This window comes from Cottoperca gobio, unplaced genomic scaffold, assembly GCF_900634415.1.
Source record: "Cottoperca gobio unplaced genomic scaffold, fCotGob3.1 fCotGob3_149arrow_ctg1, whole genome shotgun sequence".
In the NCBI taxonomy this organism is placed as follows: Eukaryota; Metazoa; Chordata; class Actinopteri; order Perciformes; family Bovichtidae; genus Cottoperca; species Cottoperca gobio.
In genome coordinates this window covers 128,417-150,701 of record NW_021166809.1, presented here as the reverse complement: position 1 = coordinate 150,701, position 22,285 = coordinate 128,417, and the positions used below count along the sequence as shown (strand labels likewise).

At 40.2% G+C, this 22,285-nt stretch overlaps 1 protein-coding gene across 4 annotated transcripts in view; it reads left to right on the top strand.

Moving 5' to 3' along the window:
• The first annotated feature begins 676 nt into the window (after positions 1-676).
• Positions 677-22,285, top strand: part of cc2d2a (coiled-coil and C2 domain containing 2A) — a 30,507-nt gene continuing 8,898 nt past the window's right edge. For 3 of the 4 annotated variants that reach the window (XM_029426273.1, XM_029426272.1, XM_029426271.1), the window contains exons 1-24: positions 677-914; positions 1,031-1,112; positions 6,610-6,663; positions 6,856-6,936; positions 7,034-7,181; positions 7,758-7,831; positions 7,939-8,040; positions 8,107-8,187; positions 8,423-8,620; positions 8,715-8,874; positions 9,916-10,052; positions 10,130-10,261; positions 11,492-11,701; positions 13,027-13,133; positions 13,580-13,720; positions 13,857-14,013; positions 16,997-17,268; positions 18,723-18,900; positions 18,989-19,142; positions 19,986-20,133; positions 21,317-21,455; positions 21,533-21,736; positions 21,818-21,910; positions 21,987-22,078. In XM_029426273.1, the coding sequence (XP_029282133.1) occupies positions 901-914; positions 1,031-1,112; positions 6,610-6,663; positions 6,856-6,936; positions 7,034-7,181; positions 7,758-7,831; positions 7,939-8,040; positions 8,107-8,187; positions 8,423-8,620; positions 8,715-8,874; positions 9,916-10,052; positions 10,130-10,261; positions 11,492-11,701; positions 13,027-13,133; positions 13,580-13,720; positions 13,857-14,013; positions 16,997-17,268; positions 18,723-18,900; positions 18,989-19,142; positions 19,986-20,133; positions 21,317-21,455; positions 21,533-21,736; positions 21,818-21,910; positions 21,987-22,078 (3,158 nt within the window). In that variant the 5' untranslated portion in view covers positions 677-900. The remainder of the gene's footprint in view (positions 915-1,030; positions 1,113-6,609; positions 6,664-6,855; positions 6,937-7,033; positions 7,182-7,757; positions 7,832-7,938; positions 8,041-8,106; positions 8,188-8,422; positions 8,621-8,714; positions 8,875-9,915; positions 10,053-10,129; positions 10,262-11,491; positions 11,702-13,026; positions 13,134-13,579; positions 13,721-13,856; positions 14,014-16,996; positions 17,269-18,722; positions 18,901-18,988; positions 19,143-19,985; positions 20,134-21,316; positions 21,456-21,532; positions 21,737-21,817; positions 21,911-21,986; positions 22,079-22,285) is intronic. The other variant, XM_029426274.1, reaches the window with a different exon arrangement.

Below are 22,285 nucleotides of genomic sequence, written 5' to 3'. Positions count from 1 at the left end.
AACCTTGTGTGATTGTTAAGCAGCTGAATACAAACAATACCAAGTGTTAAAGTTACGTAATGCTTATTCTTGTTTGTAAAAATGAATGTGTTGTCTTGTTTACACAGATTATCTATTGTTTCTTCACTGCTTTTTCTGTTCTGTAACCCAAAGCAGTGTTTATGTTTTTAAAACATAAAACATATCTGTAATTTGTTCTTATTTTACAAACGATTGAAAAAAACATTCTATACAAACTTTTCAGATATGTGCTCAACATAATGGTCCAGAGAAACAACAATATGCATTTTGGTATATTATTAATTGGTATAAATAAACTTCAATAACATAAATTATATGAAAAAATGTTTTATTCTTCTTTACAAAGTTCACGGTTTGAGTTCACCAGTCTAGGTAACTTATTGTTGCATTTATAAAATGTACCTTTATATTATCAATAAGTTTATAATGAATTCTATGTTATATTAAAGATGTTCAAAATGTATAATGACATTTTTTACTACATTTCGATATTATAATTAGTTTAGTTTTACACAACACTTTTATTCTCGTAAACCGGTGGAGCTAGCATCCAATCACAAGGAAGTGTCGAAGTAACCGGAAGTAACGAGTACTAGCCAATCACAGCCCAGTCGGGCGGGACTCGTTCTTTTTTTTTCAAGGTCGGTTGAGGAGTAGTTTATCTCGCGTTACTAGGCAGCGGTAACGGCGCTGGTTTGTTAACGTTATCTCTGAATATTGAGAGAAATGTCTCGCGCAGATAAATGCTGATTTGGGCACAAGCGCCAAACATCGTGACAAGTTAGCTGGTTATAATAATACTTAGTTAGCTTAGCTTAAACCACAACAGCCTTGACTTTCTACAATTTCTGTATTGTAAAGAAAGCTATCCTCGCCACCATGGCCTCCTCAAGGTAACTGTTCCCTTGTTAGCAATGAGCAACTTTCATTTGACGTTAGCTAGCTATAGCTTTCGTCTCTGAGGTGTCACGTGTAGCTCTCTATGTTTAAAACCTCTTTTCTGTTCCAGTGACATTCGAGAAAAGCTGCGGAAGAAACGACGTGCTTTGCGAGAGAGTTTGGTAAAAAACAAAAATGAGGACGATATTCAGGTAAAGTTATGTATAAATGAATGTTATTACAGATAAACGTTGTGTTTAGTGGACTGAAGGGAGCAGTTCATCCAGCACAGAAAACAAGAGCCCTCCTTCACAGTGAGGAAGTAACTAAGTACATTTACTTAAGTATTGTACTTAAGTGTAAATTAAGCGATCAAATTGGAGATACTTGTACTTTACATGAGTTTCCATTTTATGCAAATATATACTTAAAATCTCTTGCAAAAAATGCAGCTGTATGCTCCTAAATAATCGTCACAAAGATGAAAACTCTTTTGAAAAGTTGACTTTTTAGAGACATGTGTTTCTAACAGGACAGAGACAAAGATACAAACGTGATGATCTTATAGAATCTGATGCAGTGTGTACATTAAACTACCAACAGGATGTACAGGACGGAAACATCTGTAACACACACATTAATGCAACAGGAACATGTAACACACACATTAATGCAACAGGAACATGTAACACACACATTAATGTAACAGGAACATGTAACACACACATTAATGTAACAGGAACATGTAACACACACATTAATGTAACAGGAACATGTAACACACACATTAATGTAACAGGAACATGTAACACACACATTAATGTAACAGGAACATGTAACACACACATTAATGTAACAGGAACATGTAACACACACATTAATGCAACAGGAACATGTAACACACACATTAATGTAACAGGAACATGTAACACACACATTAATGTAACAGGAACATGTAACACACACATTAATGTAACAGGAACATGTAACACACACATTAATGCAACAGGAACATGTAACACACACATTAATGCAACAGGAACATGTAACACACATTAATGCAACAGGAACATGTAACACACACATTAATGTAACAGGAACATGTAACACACACATTAATGTAACAGGAACATGTAACACACACATTAATGCAACAGGAACATGTAACACACACATTAATGTAACAGGAACATGTAACACACACATTAATGTAACAGGAACATGTAACACACACATTAATGCAACAGGAACATGTAACACACACATTAATGCAACAGGAACATGTAACACACACATTAATGCAACAGGAACATGTAACACACACATTAATGCAACAGGAACATGTAACACACACATTAATGCAACAGGAACATGTAACACAACACATTAATGCAAACAGGAACAATGTAACACACACATTAATGCAACAGGAACATGTACACACACATAATGTCAACAGGAACATGTAACACACACATTAATGTAGACTAGGAACATGTAACACACACATTAAATGTAGCAGGAACATGTAACACACAATTAATGTAACAGGAACATGTAACACACACATTAATGTAACAGGAACATGTAACACACACATTAATGTAACAGGAACATGTAACACAAACACATTAATGTAACAGGAACATGTAACACACACATTAATGTAACAGGAACATGTAACCACACACATTAATGCAACAGGAACATGTAACACACACATTAATGTAACAGGAACATGTAACACACACATTAATGCAACAGGAACATGTAACACACACTTAATGTAAGCAGGAACATGTAACACACACATTAATGAACAGGAACATGTAACCACACATTAATGTAACAGGAACATGTAACACACACATTAATGCAACAGGAACATGTACACACACATTAATGCAACAGGAACATGTAACACACAATTAATGCAACAGGAACATGTAACACACACATTAATGCAACAGGAACATGTAACACACACATTAATGCAACAGGAACATGTAACACCACATTAATGCACGGAACATGTAAACACACATTAATGCAACAGGAACATGTAACACACACATTAATGCAACAGGAACATGTAACACACACATTAATGCAACAGGAACATGTAACACACACATTAATGCAACAGGAACATGTAACACACACATTAATGCAACAGGAACATGTAACACACACATTAATGCAACAGGAACATGTAACACACACATTAATGCAACAGGAACATGTAACACACACATTAATGCAACAGGAACATGTAACACACACATTAATGCAACAGGAACATGTAACACACACATTAATGCAACAGGAACATGTAACACACACATTAATGCAACAGGAACATGTAACACACACATTAATGCAACAGGAACATGTAACACACACATTAATGCAACAGGAACATGTAACACACACATTAATGTAACAGGAACATGTAACACACACATTAATGTAACAGGAACATGTAACACACACATTAATGTAACAGGAACATGTAACACACACATTAATGTCAACAGGAACATGTAACACACACATTAATGCAACAGGAACATGTAACACACACATTAATGTAACAGGAACATGTAACACACACATTAATGTAACAGGAACATGTAACACACACATTAATGTAGCAGGAACATGTAACACAAGACATGTAACACACACATTAATGTAACAGGAACATGTAACACACACATTAATGCAGCAGGAACATGTAACACACACATTAATGCAGCAGGAACATGTAACACACACATTAATGCAACAGGAACATGTAACACACACATTAATGTAACAGGAACATGTAACACACACATTAATGTAACAGGAACATGTAACACACACATTAATGCAGCAGGAACATGTAACACACACATTAATGTAACAGGAACATGTAACACACACATTAATGCAACAGGAACATGTAACACACACATTAATGCAGCAGGGAACATGTAACACACACATTAATGTAACAGGAACATGTAACACACATTAATGTAACAGGAACATGTAACACACACATTAATGCAGCAGGAACATGTAACAAACACATTAATGTAACAGGAACATGTAACACACACATTAATGTAACAGGAACATGTAACACACATTAATGTAACAGGAACATGTAACACACACATTAATGTAACAGGAACATGTAACACACATTAATGTAACAGGAACATGTAACACACACATTAATGCAGCAGGAACATGTAACACACACATTAATGTAACAGGAACATGTAACACACACATTAATGCAACAGGAACATGTAACACACATTAATGTAACAGGAACATGTAACACACACATATGTAACAGGAACATGTAACACACACATTAATGTAACAGGAACATGTAACACACACATTAATGTAAACAGGAACATGTAACACACACATTAATGTCACAGGAACATGTAACACACACATAATGTAACAGGAACATGTAACCACACATTAATGTAACAGGAACATGTAACACACACATTAATGTAACAGAACAATGTAACCACACATTAATTGCAACAGGAAACATGTAACACACACATTAATGTACCACACACATTAAATGTAACAGGAACATGTAACACACACATTAATGCAACAGGAACATGTAACAACACATTAATGTAACAGGAACATGTAACACACACATTAATGTAACAGGAACATGTAACACACACATTAATGTAACAGGAAACATGTAACACACACATTAATGCTAACAGGAACATGTAACACACACATTAATTAACAGGAACATGTAACACACACATTAATGTAACAGGAACATGTAACACACACATTAATGTAACAGGAACATGTAACACACACATTAATGTAACAGGAACATGTAACACACACATTAATGTAACAGGAACATGTAACACCCACATTAATGCTAACAGGAACATGTAACACACACATTAATGTAACAGGAACATGTAACACACACATTAATGTAACAGGAACATGTAACACACACATTAATGTAACAGGAACATGTAACACACACATTAATGTAACAGGAACATGTAACACACACATTAATGTAACAGGAACATGTAACACACACATTAATGTAACAGGAACATGTAACACACACATTAATGTAACAGGAACATGTAACACACACATTAATGTAACAGGAACATGTAACACACACATTAATGTAACAGGAAACATGTAACACACACATTAATGTAACAGGAACATGTAACACACACATTAATGTAACAGGAACATGTAACACACACATTAATGTAACAGGAACATGTAACACACATTAATGTAACAGGAACATGTAACACACACATTAATGTAACAGGAACATGTAACACACACATTAATGCAACAGGAACATGTAACACACACATTAATGTAACAGGAACATGTAACACACACATTAATGTAACAGGAACATGTAACACACACATTAATGTAGCAGGAACATGTAACACACACATTAATGTAGCAGGAACATGTAACACACACATTAATGTAACAGGAACATGTAACACACACATTAATGTAACAGGAACATGTAACACACACATTAATGTAACAGGAACATGTAACACACACATTAATGTAACAGGAACATGTAACACACACATTAATGTAACATGAACATGTAACACACACAGTAATGTAACAGGAACATGTAACACACACATTAATGTAACAGGAACATGTAACAGGAACATGTAACACACACATTAATGTAACAGGAACATGTAACACACACATTAATGCAACAGGAACATGTAACACACACATTAATGTAACAGGAACATGTAACACACACATTAATGTAACAGGAACATGTAACACACACATTAATGTAACAGGAACATGTAACACACACATTAATGTAACAGGAACATGTAACACACACAGTAATGTAACAGGAACATGTAACACACACATTAATGTAACAGGAACATGTAACAGGAACATGTAACACACACATTAATGTAACAGGAACATGTAACACACACATTAATGCAACAGGAACATGTAACACACACATTAATGTAACAGGAACATGTAACACACACATTAATGTAGCAGGAACATGTAACACACACATTAATGTAACAGGAACATGTAACACACACATTAATGCAACAGGAACATGTAACACACACATTAATGTAACAGGAACATGTAACACACACATTAATGTAGCAGGAACATGTAACACACACATTAATGTAGCAGGAACATGTAACACACACATTAATGTAACAGGAACATGTAACACACACATTAATGTAACAGGAACATGTAACACACACATTAATGTAACAGGAACATGTAACACACACATTAATGTAACAGGAACATGTAACACACACATTAATGTAACATGAACATGTAACACACACAGTAATGTAACAGGAACATCAGATCTAAAATAAAACATTTACTGCACAATCAGTACTTTTACTCACATCTTCCTGGTAATACTTGCATTACATGCAGGAATTTTACTTGTAGTGTGGTATCAGTGCTTTTACTGCAGTAAAGCACTTGGATACTTCTCCCTCCACTGCTCCTGACAGGACTCAACATGAGCTGGAGGAGTGTCTCACTTTATCACAATCAGTCAGAAACACAGGAACTCAGATGAAAGAGCTGCTAACGCTTTAGTAAATGTAATTATACTCGTAGGCTCTGGTTCCGTCTGCCACATTGAGTGAGGAGAGTCTGCAAACTGAAATGAAGGTTGGTGTGTGTTCAGTAGCTTTAGCCTGTCGTTGCTCTCCTGTGTGCTGCTGGCTGCTCAACGCGTCTCCTTCTCTCTTCCTTTACAAATGAGCCTTTTCTTTTCCAGCTGTGCTAAATAGCCGTGTGGACAGAAGTACAGTTTGCATTCCCGTCGCTGTTTGTCTTATTAGTGGTATTGTGTTGCACCAGGAACCTCAAAGCAGCGAGGAAGACCCCGGAGAGACTCTGAAACGCACGTTAAGGGCTCAGAGACAGAGGCGGAAGAAAAGGGTACACATTCTTCTTCTTGCACTCTTTAATAACTGTTTCCTAGCACACACTTTAAAGCTCTAACACGGCGTGTTTACATCATGCTTCTGTCTCTTAGCTGCTCGACCAGTCTTCAGCTCAGGAGTCCCCTGATGGCGGTGTGGAGGAGATCTCCACCGTTCAGTGCCGCAGTGAAGATGAAGGATCCTCTGAAAAGGCAGCTGACACTCTGGTTTCGTCGAGACCTCCGACTGGTTCTCAGAGAGGTTCGTGTTCTCTACTTACTTCATGCTGTTGAGTGCTGGATACCATTAAACATTTTATTTATTCATTATTATTTATACTTAATTTAACCAGAAGTGTTCCAGGTCTGTCAGGACGTTGTGTTAGACACGCTCAGCTAAACATAAAGTTTCATACACAAACAGTGACAGACAGACACAAAGATACAGGATTCAGAAACACAGACTTGCAGCTCATTCAAAGCTTGTGGGTGTGAAAGGTTTCTGTGGTGATCTGGTGTTATAGCTTGTGGAGTAATATGCCAGTAAAGTGCATATGATATGTGGTAATAGTGAAGCTTTTGCAATCAAAATGAATATGTTTCTCCTTAAACACAGTGAAGTCCTTTAAGATATTTTAATATCATTTACAATAATGTGCAGCAGATACAAACACAAGGCAGCAGCACAGAAACTGAGATCTTGATTGTGCAGCATCAGGATGTTTCAGTATGAAAACCTGGACCTGAACTCTGAACCCTGAACACACCTTTAACGGTGTCAGGAACAATACTGAATTATACATTATTCTTATTTATTTGTGATGTTCTTGTCTTCTAGGTCTCCCTTCGAAGTCTCAGCATTTAGACAGCTCTGTGACGCGGCGCCTGGAAGAGAAACTGAGAGCAGCCAGAGTAAAGCCAAAGTCTTTATGCACCAACCAGCTTGTACTTAAATAAGATCATGAATGTTTTCCTATTCCTGTATGAAAAGCATTGATGTACAGTCTGGCCTCTTCCAGTCCAAAGGTGAGAGCCTTCAGGAGCAGGAGGCCTCCCTGGAGCCGCCCAGCCGCTTGCAGAGCCTCAGAGACAGAGAAACCGTCACACGCTTTGACCGAGAGGTGAGCTGCAGCCACGCGGTCTCACAGGGAGGCTTCAGTGCAGGTTTAACTCCCAGTGTTTTACAGGTCGATCCAGACAGAGCTGGAAGACACCAAGACCCTCTGGCTCTCAGCACCAGGGTCCAGTTCAGAGAAGCAGCACGACGAGTAAGGCTGGACACAAGATGCAAACGTTTGAAGAACAAATGATCAGTGTTGGGGAGATATATAAACTACCAATGAAGAGAAGAACCAGAGGGAGAAATCTTAACAATCAAACTGACAACGTTCACGTGACACAATATTATTAGTAGTTCACTACCCAAAGAAATGGTGTAATCCATATTCATGTGTGTCGTCCACCCCCCCCCCCCAACACTTTATGAATCTTTATCTAATGCAGACAGAACAAGGCCTTCCCACTGCTGAGGAGGCGTATCATTTCTTCACACTCAACTTTGAGCCTGATCCACGAGACGACAACGACGACGCAGAGAAACAGAGACAGACGGCTGAGCAGGAGCGAGAGGAAGATGAAGAAGACGAAGGTGACGAGCAGGAAGAGGCTGAGGTCGACAACCAACCTGAAAATGAAGAGCAGGTAAGACCCAACAATACTATTGTATTATAATGTCTCATCATCATTTCCACCTGTTGTGTATCTGTAGATTCCAGAAGTCTCATGTTCTCCTCAGAATGAAGAAGCTCCTCTTGTGCGAGATGAAGACGAGGATTTATTCGCCATCGAACAATCGTCACAGGACTTCCTGGAAGTGAAGAAAGCCGAGTATGTTGGGTACCGAGAACGTGTTCAGCAAGAGAGTGAGATCCTCTTCACGCCGAGTTTACGATCAGGTAACAAAACCACCTGATTCACGTCCACAGCTTTCAAATCCTGTTCGAGCAAAGACACTACAGGTGAACAGAGTCATACATGTTGTACACACTACAGGTGAACAGAGTCATACATGTTGTACACACTACAGGTGAACAGAGTCATACATGTTGTACACACTACAGGTGAACAGAGTCATACATGTTGTACACACTACAGGTGAACAGAGTCATACATGTTGTACACACTACAGGTGAACAGAGTCATACATGTTGTACACACTACAGGTGAACAGGGTCATACATGTTGTACACACTACAGGTGAACAGGGTCATACATGTTGTACACACTACAGGTGAACAGAGTCATACATGTTGTACACACTACAGGTGAACAGAGTCATACATGTTGTACACACTACAGGTGAACAGAGTCATACATGTTGTACACACTACAGGTGAACAGGGTCATACATGTTGTACACACTACAGGTGAACAGAGTCATACATGTTGTACACACTACAGGTGAACAGAGTCATACATGTTGTACACACTACAGGTGAACAGAGTCATACATGTTGTACACACTACAGGTGAACAGGGTCATACATGTTGTACACACTACAGGTGAACAGAGTCATACATGTTGTACACACTACAGGTGAACAGAGTCATACATGTTGTACACACTACAGGTGAACAGGGTCATACATGTTGTACACACTACAGGTGAACAGAGTCATACATGTTGTACACACTACAGGTGAACAGGGTCAAACATGTAACTAACAGATATCAGCATGAAGCTTCCCCACTTCATGACTCACATCAACACAAGTTTATATTACAAGTGTTTAATATGTACATGAGGCGTTATGTAATGTAGCTGTGGAGAGTTTACATCTACACACACAGTTACACACACACACTCTGATGTTCTCATGTTCCTCTCGTCTGAAGAAGACGAGTGTTGAAGATAAATAACACAAACTCTTTAACTGACCAGAGTGTGTTGGTGTCTGTCTCGCTTTAATATTGTGTGTCTTCCATCTCTGTCACAGTCCCCACCTCCATTAAACTGCCCGAGAACATGAAGCCTCGCTATGTGGAGGACGAGGGTCTGTATGTGGGGGAGAGGCCGTCTGTGTCTCTGACCAACGAGAACATTCTGGAGAACCGCATTTTAAAAATGGAGGAGGTAATATCAGCAGCTCAACAGGGTCACTGGGTCTGAACGTTTATCAGGGAATCTTTAAAACACACGTTTGTTTTAAGGGGAAGAAGTGGTTTGGAGATGACGGCCGGATCGTGGCTCTGCCCGACCCCATCAAGGAATCCTCCACGAGACCCCCGCTGTTCCACATGGAGGAGGACCTGGACCCTGCTCTGCACACTGTGTACAGGAAGGTCAGACACACACACACACACACACATCTAAAGCACCGTGCACGTTCATACACTCAAAGCTCCATCTTAAGAACAGGGTTCTTACAAAGTCTTGAGAGTTTGGAAAATGCTTAATTTGAACAGTTATGTTTTTAGGGTTCAGAAAATGCTTCGTGAATAATCTGTTAAAAATAATAAAGTTTATCTTTCACTCGTGTAAAGAAACAACCAGGAGAGTTATTTTCTAGTGTTGACTTCAGAGCTCAATCATCCTGGTGACCAAATGAAGCGTACATGTTGGATAATGCATGTAGAATATTTGATCTGTAAGTTATTGATCATAAATGATGCTTTGGTGTGTCAGGTCGCATTGAGATGCACAGATCTGCATCCTCATTGGAAGCTGTTACGGCGCTGCAGGGACCCTGAAGTTAGCGTCACTGGTCCCGGCACAAGAAGACGATGAGATTATTGGGATTTTGGATTATTGCAGAAAATAAACTCTGTGGCAAACAAAGGTTTATGATGCACGTCTCGTGCAGCGGGATAATCTTCACAAGTAAACTACAGCAGGTCACATGTCACCACCGCTAAGCTACATGTGGCTAATGTTAGCGTGATGACGTTTAACTTCCCGACGATTAGCCTCGGCTCCTTAGCCACTTGTTCCGCCTTTTTGAAGACACGGAACAGATTCAAAGTTCCCAATAACTCTAACAACAACAACAACAACAACAACACGTGAACATCTCTTCAGCGTGTGTAACCACAGAACAACAAACATGTTCACTTCCAGACAAGGAAACTGGAAGTGCAAAAGTGCTGACTCATGTCAGGGTGTCAGGACTTGTTCCTGCAGCTCTGCGTTCTGGACATCTTCACGCTGCTAAATTCATTAATGTTTACATTTTAGAACGGCATGACAAACATGGAAACGCTGAAAGTGAGAGTGCCGGTTACACAGATCCTCTGCAGTGTTCGGCTCCTCTGTCTGAGCTGGAACAGAACTCGTGTTTCCACAGCCGCCACATGTAATGTTTAAAACATCCGGTAGTTCAGTGACGGTTTAACATCGTTGTCCTGCTTGACTTCTCATTACATCCTGATGCATCGATCAGACTGCTTCATGCTTCCTGTAAGCCTGCACACATACTTAGAGACACTAAGCGACCCTCACGCAGCGAGTATATTTCATTCGGATTATTGTTTTCCAGAACTTCGCATGATGCATGATGTTCTTTTGTTCCCCAGGCGCTGAAGTCCAAGTATGCAAATCTGTATCTCGCTGGTGCAGCGGACCCCGAGGGAGACTACCAGCTGGACGTGGATGTTTCTGGGCTCATCTTCTCCCACCACCCACTCTTCAGTCGAGAACATGTGCTGGGGGCCCGGCTGGCCCAGCTGTATGATCAGTACCTCACCAGGCAGCGCAGTAATCTCACAGGACACCTCACTGACAAGGTGAAGCTGTGAGCCCACTGAAGGCTGACGCACACAAAGCATCTGAACACTTGTTGTTATTTCTCAACACGCACCGGAAGTTTTTCAGATTCTGGATTATTCTTTGTGCATCTGCGTTATGTTTAGAGAGCGGACAGGAAGGTATCGCTTAAGAGGGGAAAATGTTATTAAATAATGATAATAATAATAATAATAATAATAATAATAATAATAATAATAATAATGATACTAATAATAATAATAATAATAATAATGATACTAATAATAATAATAATAATAATAATAATGATACTAATAATAATAATAATGATAATAATGATACTAATAATAATAATAATAATAATAATAATGATACTAATAATAATAATAATAATAATAATGATACTAATAATAATAATAATAATAATAATGATACTAATAATAATAATAATGATAATAATGATACTAATAATAATAATAATGATAATAATGATACTAATAATAATAATAATAATAATAATAATGATACTAATAATAATAATAATAATAATAATGATACTAATAATAATAATAATGATAATAATAATGCTACTAATAATAATAATAATAATAATAATAATAATGATACTAATAATAATAATAATGATAATAATAATGCTACTACTAATAATAATAATGATAATAATAATGATAATAATAATAATGATATTAATAATATTAATAATAATATTAATAATAATGATACTACTACTACTACTAATAATAATGATGATAATAATAATAATAATAATAATAATAATAATAATATTAATATTAATAATAATAATAATAATAATAATATTAATAATAATAATAATAATAGTGTCTTTCACTGGTTAAAATGAAAACCTTGTATATTCCGTTTGTAACTTGATGGCGGACCAAAATAAAACATAGTAGTTGTCGGGTTTGTGAAAGCAAACGTGGTTTAATACTCAGGACTATCGGTCAGTGTCACTGACAAACATATCCTGCGACTACTTCATAATAAAAGTCAGTTAAACGTTTTTAATATGAAGCTGCAGCTGTAGCAAATGTTCAGTTTGCATAGAAGTTACTTAATTCTGTGTTCTTTTAATTGGTAATACTGTAAATATATCAATATTGCATCACTGTCGTCAGCAGGTCAGAGAATAAACAGTAATTGGGTCTAAACGCCGTTAGCTGGATCAAATCACAATAAGGAAGAAAAGAAACACTTGAAGCATCTATAACTTTAAAATAAATACTTTTTACAAGTCTGTGCGTCGGGAGAAATGTTTGGTTCATTATTCACGTGTACATACGCTGTGTTTCCTGTGCTGCAGTTGAATGGATTGAGGAGTGCGTTGCGGAATATGCTTGAAATCCACGGCGGGGAGAGTCTGACCGAAGCCATGCAGCGCAGGATATCTGAGTACAGTCTGGAGCTTCGGTGAGTTCCTCACATTCAAGTCCTGCTCAGCAAACCTGAGATTTCTAGAGCTGCAACGAACATTTAGAGTTTCATTCATAGCATTTACATTCGAACGCTGCTTCTTCTCTGCAGACACTGAGTGTCAGATTCAGACGAGGCTGCACTAATATTATTATTATTATTATTATTATTATATTAGTAGAATTAGATGTTATTTCCATTAACTTCAGAGTTTAAAGTCCAGAAGTCGACGTTTACAGTTTGCATCTCAGATCTTCTGCTTCAGTATACTTCACTGCGCTCACAACACTGACGAGTTATATTCATTAAGGAAAGTGTATTTAATAAAAACTCATTTAATCTGATTAATCACTTCATTCAAATCGAGGATCAATCAAAGCTTCATTCAAAAAGCTCAAAAGAAGCTTTGAATGTAAGAAATAATGATTCCCCGAACATCCCAGGAGCACTCGGCTGCTGCGAGACAGCGAGCAGGAGAAAGACAGGACTCTGCTGAAGAACATCGTCAAGGTGTGGAAGGAGCTCAAGGCCCTGAGAGACTTTCAGACGTTCACCAACACGCCCTACAAGCTCTTCCTCAGAAGGTAAACCTCTTGGTGCAGTGAGACAGTGAAACATCTGCTCCAGACGCTTCACTACTCCCCAACAAATGCGTGCTGGATGTGTATTCTTCAGAAGCTTGTACCCTCTTCATTAATGTCCTGTGTGTCTTTCCATCAGAGAGAATGTGGAGCGGGCGTCAGATGAGCGAGAGTGCGAGGATGAAATCTTGGCAGAGGTTGTGGAACTGGAGGCAGAGCTGGAGGAGGATTACCAGATGAAGCTGGTCGAGTACAGGAAGCAGCTGGAGGAGTGGAAGCTCTGGAGGAGGAAACAGGTACCTGGAGCCATGTTGGTGTTCTCTTCCTGCAGATATGTGTCAGCACGATCAGTAAGACGAGTGTTCTCCACTTGCTGCACATATTGAAGTGTCTCCATGTTTGCAGCCTCTCTGCTGGCTGTAAACAGTCTGGAGCAGGGGTGGGCAATTCATTTTTACAAGGAGCCACATGAGAAACCCGAGCTGTGTTGGGGGGCCCAATCAACAATAAATTGAACTTAATTCTGCTCAATATTAATTTTCTCCCTTTGTAAAAAGCAGTACATTATAAATGTTAATGAGCTGCGACTGGTAATCAAAAGAATAAAGATATTCTCTTCCAATAAATATAATATAATATATATAATATAATATAAAATACTCCTAGAGAAGTAATAAACAGTACAAACAATCATTACATCGTATTCTTCACAAACCAATACTGAACAGATGTTTTACAGGATGTAACGATCAGCAATGAGTCAACTTTATACAAACAGCAACAAGTGCTTCTGATGTTCTCACTTCACTTGTTCAGTGAGAACATCCCGTGTGTCTGTGCATGTGTGTCTGTGCACGTGTGTCTGTGCACGTGCACTGACATCAGGTTTAATGTGTGAGGTGGATATGTGCTGACAGCTGACAGCTGATCTTCACTGCGCTGTACAGTTCATGCACAACAAGGCCCTTGCATTGCAGTTTGACATTTAGTTCATTCATTAGTGCGTCACATCTACAGCAGAACCCAGGTCTGCATCCAGTCTGCATCTGACAGCTGTGGGACGTCTTCTCCTTTCTTCACACAGAAGTGTTGACTCTTCTCTCAGGTCCCACACTGAGCACCTGACAGCTGTGAGGTAGCCTCTGTCACGATGTTCAGTCTCTGATTCAAAGCTCTTGTCCTGATGAAGTTAACTATTGTAGTTACACCATCAATACATGGTTAATGTTTAGAACTGACTTACACAACACTTCCTGATGTATAATAAATGCAACAATACCCCTTTCTGTTCAGGGTTCATGTCTGTCGCTTCATCCTGCATTCTCTTCACAAGTCCAACATTGTTCCCCGTCAGATTTAGACAACCATCCGTTGTCCCGCCTGCCAGCTCGTCCCATTTCAGTCCCAACTTGTCCACACATGCATTTACCTCGGTGAACAAATCACTCCCTGTTGTCCCTCTCATTGTCTGCAGGGTGCCAGCTCCTCCGTGAAGTCCTTAGTTATCCCACGTAGGAAGATGAGTAGCTGCGCAGTGTCACTCACGTACATCGCAGCTCTCATCCAAACCAAGGGAAGGTTGAGCGCTCTGTTCTGCAGCTGAAGCTCCAGATGTCTCCATCCTCCTCGTTACTGTGCGTCGGGGGAGGGGCACATTCTCAAATGCCTCCTTTTTCTCCGGGCGATGAGTTCTGCAGAATCCACCAAACACTCCTTGATAAACTCTCCGTCAGAAACGGTTTACTTTTTCTAGCGATGTTGTGGGATCAGACATCACTTGTGTTGACAGCTGCATCTCTGGATGTGCAATGTTTTGTAAAAAGTCCTTGTTGGTTTTGCAGTTTAGCTAGCAAAGCACCCGACTCCTTCTTCTTGAAAACGCGGCATTCTGTATCAATCTTTCTTATTTTGGCGTGAGCGGACATTTTGAGGGCCAGCATCACTTGTAGCTGTTCACGTGCGCGGCGTGCGTACGTAAATAAAGAAAAACGGCACCCTTTTCAAAATAATAGCAACACAGTTAGAAAGTTATTTACACCATGCACGCAATACAATGGTCAAATCAAATCAAATCAAATTTATTTGTATAGCCCAATATCACAAATTATACATTTGTCTCAGTGTGCTTTACAGACTGTACAGGTTACGACACCCTCTGTCCTCAGACCCTCTGTCCTTAGACCCTCTGTCCTTAGACCCTCTGTCCTTAGACCCTCACATCACACAAGGAAAAACTTTCTAAAAGAAACCCCATAATTAAAGGGGGAACATGTTATAAACCTCAGGGAGAGACTGAGGAGGGATCCCTCTCCCAGGACGGACAGACGTGCAATAGATGTCGTGTGTACAGGATAAACAACATAGTACAAATACAACATTTGACAGAAATTATGTTGTGTTGGAAAAAAAAGAAATAGAAAGTTTGGATGAATCCAGGAAAATGTCAATAAGGCTTCCTGGTGTCCAGCAGGACCAGGGCAGCAGTCGCAGCCACGATTCATGATCCTGACGTAAACTTTATCAGTGGCAACCTGCCACATGAGAGACAGACACTCCGGGGATGATACCCCGGATGGTGAGTTAGTAACATACATTTACATAAATGCATTCAGATAGAGAGGGAGAAGAAGAGAGGGAGAAGAAGAGAGAGGGAGAGAAGGAAGAGAGCAGGGAGGTGTCCCCCGGCAGTCTAAGCCTATAGCAGCATAACTAGGGGCTGATCCAGGGCAAACCTGAGCCAGCCCTAACTATAAGCTTTATCAAAAAGGAAAGTCTTTAGCCTACTCTTAAATGTGGAGAGGGTGTCTGCCTCCCGAACACAAACTGGAAGCTGGTTCCACTGGAGAGGAGCTTGATAGCTGAAGGCTCTGGCTCCCATTGTACTCTTAGAGACTCTAGGAACCACAAGTAACCCTGCAGTCTGGGAGCGTAATGCTCTAGTTGGTTTATAAGGTACTATGAGATCTTTAAGATATGCTGGAGCCTGACCATTAATTGATTTGTAAGTCAGGAGAAGGATTTTGAATTCTATTCTGTATTTTACCGGGAGCCAGTGCAGAGCAGCTAATACAGGAGTTGCTTTTATTTTGAAAAGGGTGCTGTTTATAAAAATATATATACTTTTTCATATATGTTATAATTTACGATTGTCCTCACGCGGGCCGGACAGGGCCGGATGTGGCCCGCGGGCCGTACAATGCCCAGGTCTGGTCTGGAGACTTTAATCAGGAGAAGTTAATGTTGTTATCTTATTAAAACACACACATCCTATGTTTTCAGAAAGCCAAAAAGAAGAAGAGAAAGAAGAAGAAGAAGAAAGGCTCGGCGCAGGATGACACAGAAGAAGAAGATGAAGACCCGGAGGTCAGCGAATCAGAAGGGCCCGTTGAGGAAGGCCCCGTGAAGCCGGACCCTCCAGAGAAGCCGGAGTTTGAGTCCATAGAGCAGCAGGTCCGAGACAAAGCCTGCAGGATCCGCAGGAAACCAGGAGAGTCCATCCTGATCCCTGAGCTGTCTGCATCTGGAAACATCACCGCCAGTGAACTCCCCAGGTAGGAAAACACACAAACATGTCGACTACAGTTAACATGTGGAAATATAAAGATCTTTGTTGTCATTACACTCAGACACAACTCAGGTTCTCTGTAGTTTAAATAAAACAAATGAATACAAATGAAGAGAGGATCTGATCTCTGATCTGTGATCTCTGATCTGTGATCTGTGATCTCTGATCTGTGATCTCTGATCTGTGATCTCTGATCTGTGATCTGTGATCTCTGATCTCTGATCTCTGATCTGTAATCTCTGATCTGTGATCTCTGATCTCTGATCTGTGATCTGTGATCTCTGATCTGTGATCTCTGATCTGTGATCTGTGATCTCTGATCTGTGATCTGTGATCTGTGATCTGTGATCTCTGATCTGTGATCTCTGATCTGTGATCTGTGATCTCTGATCTCTGATCTCTGATCTGTGATCTCTGATCTGTGATCTCTGATCTGTGATCTCTGATCTCTGATCTGTGATCTCTGATCTGTGATCTCTGATCTGTGATCTCTGATCTCTGATCTGTGATCTGTGATCTGTGCGGTCGCTGTGATCTGTGATCTCTGATCTCTGATCTGTGATCTGTGCGGTTGCTGTGATGCAGGACAGTGACGTGTGTTTCAGTCGTCTCAGGCCGGCTGCCTTTTTATTTATCACAAACTTGACAATTTAAAAACTACATTCTAAACCCCCCCAAATATTAACAATAGTAATAGCAGCATTAAAATAAAAGGCAGTTGAATTCAATTTAAACATTTATAGAATTGTTTTATGTTATTATTATTAATAAATAAATGTTTTTTATTTATTTTATTTGTCTCTGATAATTATTTTGAATTGTATAAAATAAATCCACAGATTGTGACGATGTTTGTTGCTCTTCATCATGTGTGTTGTTGCTCTGTGGACGCTCTTCATCATGTGTGTTGCTGCTCTGTGGACGCTCTTCATCATGTGTGTTGCTGCTCTGTGGACGCGCTTCATCATGTTTGTTGTTGCTCTGTGGACACTCTTCATCATGTGTGCTGTTGCTCTGTGGACGCTCTTCATCATGTGTGTTGTGCTCTGTGGACGCTCTTCATCATGTGTGTTGCTCTGTGGACGCTCTTCATCATGTGTGTTGTTGCTCTGTGGACGCTCTTCATCATGTGTGTTGCTGCTCTGTGGACGCTCTTCATCATGTGTGTTGCTGCTCTGTGGACGCGCTTCATCATGTGTGTTGTTGCTCTGTGGACACTCTTCATCATGTGTGCTGTTGCTCTGTGGACGCTCTTCATCATGTGTGTTGCTGCTCTGTGGACGCGCTTCATCATGTTTGTTGTTGCTCTGTGGACGCTCTTCATCATGTTTGTTGTTGCTCTGTGGACGCTCTTCATCATGTGTGTTATTGCTCTGTGGACGCTCTTCATCATGTGTGTTGTTGCTCTGTGGACGCTCTTCATCATGTGTGTTGTTGCAGGGCTGAAATAGCTCGAAGAGAGGACGTTGCAAAGCGCTCTCTTTTCACCAAGATCCTCTACAATGACAAAGAAGTCTCCCGAACAGACAGCCGCTCCCTGAACTCCGACTTCAGAGTTCACTTCGGGCAGATTTTCAATCTCAAGATAGTGAACTGCCCCCAAAGCATCAATTTGCAGGTAGAGTGCAGAAACATTTATCGTGCAGCCCCTTTGTTTAATCCACACATCCTCACAGATTACTACCTGTTTCATTTTCTCTGGACAGGTGTTTGAGGAGGTCGGCTCATCGTGCTCCCTCCTGGCTCAAGTGTTTGTTCCAGTACCAGAACCTTCAGTCGGGACGAGCAGCTTCCCCGTGGAGGAGTTTGAGTTCAGCAGCAACCAGAGAGTGATGTTCGACCACGAGGGTGTTGGAAGTGGTGAATACCTTCATTTAAAACTAGCTCAGACCTGAAACCTCCTGCAGCAACACTCTCTGAACTTATCTTATATTTTCTCTTCATTTCCATCAAGAGAAACTGAACTCCAGATGCACCAAATGTTCTTAAACATCCAAACTTTGCTCTTCCCCTGCAGGTGTGCAGAATGATGAAGCACTGGATTATAAATTGTTCATTATTAGATATTATGTAGATGACACAGTGTAAACACTGTATAAGGGCACTAAAATGTTTGTAAGAAGAAGCTGTAGTGAAATGGAGGAACTGTTAAATAAAGTTAAACATGAAGCAGTTCTGGTGTTACAGGAAAGTTCATCTAAGCAGCATGTAACACATTCAGAAGGGTTTTAAAGTCTTAACTGGGATCCATGGACCAATAGTGTTTCTTAATCTTTTTAATTACTCTTAAACATATAACCATCTAAATTAGATTGTATGATATTCATGCATTTCCTTGTGTGGACAAACAATTTACAGACTGTGAAAATGTTTTTTCTTATCTCGTAACATTTTCTCTTTCCTAAAAATAAGATGACATGTCTGAATCCCAGACATCAAAGAGTACCGACAATATAAGTTAATGAAGGTCAATGACCTGCACATCACGTCGGTGCCAGTGGGGACACGGGTCAATGAAACTTCTGCTGCATGTAGGAAGTGTGCAGGCGTGACCCGTGTCCTCACTCACAAGATGAGAACAAATTGTGGAAACGAACAAAAGATATTTGTTGGTATTTCACTTCCATGAGGCCTGCTGTCAGCCACAAATATATCTATATATATATCTATATCTATCTCTCTCATCCTCTGTGTGCCTCTCAGACGTGCCCCTCTCCTTTGAGGCTGACGGCAGTAACAAACAGACGCTGCTGACCTCGGGGAAGCTGTCCTGCTGTGTTTCTTGGGGGATCGGGGAGGACGGTGTACCACTCGCCCCTCCTGTGTCTCAACATCCTGCTGGCAAACACAGGTAATGTCACGTAAAGGACAATGCTGGTGGTTGTGCATGTTTTAGCTTAAACTCCATATCCTGTATGATTTAGTGCTTTCTGAAGCATCCTGCAGCTGTTCGTACTCATGAATACATATTTCTACTTTATGTCAGCTTGATATAAACTTGGCAACATGCTCAGACTTGAATCTTGTTTAGATTAGGTAATCAATCATGTTTAACTTTTAGCTTTATTAGTCATCAAAGGTTATGCAGCCGGGGATGTTTATTAAAAAGTCAGAAACAGCAACAACTTAATTAACTTGCTGTAAAATAAACATTCTCATTCCTGCTTACACATTAATATCAAGGCTCAATCATTTCTGATGCAAACTCCCACAACATTGAAGTCAGATTTTCCTACAAGCACCTGAATGCATCTGAAGGTTCAAGTCCCTGCAGGTTAAAGGTGGAGTCTGTGCTTCTGTAGAAAGATTGTTGATGTTGACTCATCACCTGAACACACCTCTCCAGTAGCACCGTCCCTTTCCCTCTCTTGACACATCCAGGGTCTTTCTTCTGCAGGACAGTGTTGTGTGGCTCGTAGCGCTGCACGGGAAAGTTGAAAGCTTTGAAACTTTGTGCAGCTGCTCCGAGCGCTTCTTGAAAATCTCTGGACTTTTCAGAAAGGTGCTGAGCTTTTATCACTACATGGACACAGACCTTACAGAAACGTACAATAGTTCACCTTCTCTATACCTCTCTCGCACACACACACACACAGCGCTCAGTATCGTCTCTGTAATTGTTGAAAAGTCAAATATTAATTGAAAAAGATGGATGTAATCATTTTAAAACGTTTTTTATCCAACTAAATATTTTTTTGCTTCAATCTATATTTCAAAACAACATTTTCACTGCATTCAAAAGAATAGTACACAAACAGAGCAGCAACACAAACAGAGCAGCAACACAAACAGAGCAGCAACACAAACAGACCAGCAACACAAACAGAGCAGCAACACAAACAGAGCAACACACCTGTAATGGCAGATGTTTGAATGCTCTAACATTCTCTCTGGAGTCTGGTCCACTGTGTTGGGGAAACTAAATGAAGCTGTATGTAATGAAACACCTGTGCAGTCTCTAAGTCACCTCGTCGATGTAACAAACTCACTGGTACCTGTTTTTAAAGAATTGATCACTTCCTCTCTGACTTCAGTGGTTTGGGTCGTCTTGATGCGGTCACATATATCGGGGCGTCCGGACTCTATGACAGGAAGAGAATTGGAGAGTGGGCCACACAGTCCCGGCTGGACCCCAACGACCCAAAGAATGCCTCCATCATGCAGCTGCTCAAAGTGCGTATCAGAATAATGTGCGTACAAAGAGCACTCCAGCAGACACCTTGTGACTTTGTCTTCCTGTGGTTCTCCAGGTGGCCAGCAGCGGAGAGGTGACGGCTCCGGAGTACTTCCGCCTGGAGCAGCTGCAGGAGGAGTTCAACTTTGTGTCGGATGAAGAGATGGAGACATCCAAAAGATTTCGCCTGCTCACGCTCAGGAACCAAGAAGTTGCAGAGTTTCGAAATTACAAGTTTGTTCCGTCTCTGGAGAGAGAGGTCACGGATAAGATGTTCCAGGTCAGTCTCTGCTGCGGAATGTTAAGTAACCATGACGATAGATTCGCTCTTATTTTCTCTTTTGGTGAAACATAACGTTAGGAATATGAGAAGAAACTGAAAGAAGGAGAGACGGTCGACACTAAAGAGCATCTGGACTCGCACAGAGCGCTAGTCGCCAAGTACCTTCAGAAGGTGAGCAGCAGTGATGTCGTCCTGCGTGACTTTAATCACACGATGGCACTAAGTGTACGATGTTGGCTCCTCACAGATCCGAGAATCAGTCCTCAACAGATTCCTTCTTGCCAAGCATCACTACCTTTTGTCTGACCTGGTGACAGAAGAGGAGATACCAAGCATCGGGTAAATAACCTCATCGTTCACAAATCGGTTTATTCTTCTCGTCTTTTCTCTTCTATCACAATCTGACGATGTCGTAAACGAGTTCGAATGACATTACAGTCGGAGACGGAATAATACAATTAAAGTCGTATGTTTACCAGAAAACTCTCAGAATTCCTCTGAGATTTAAATCACAAATGTAGAAGTTTCAAATGAAGTCGAACCAAC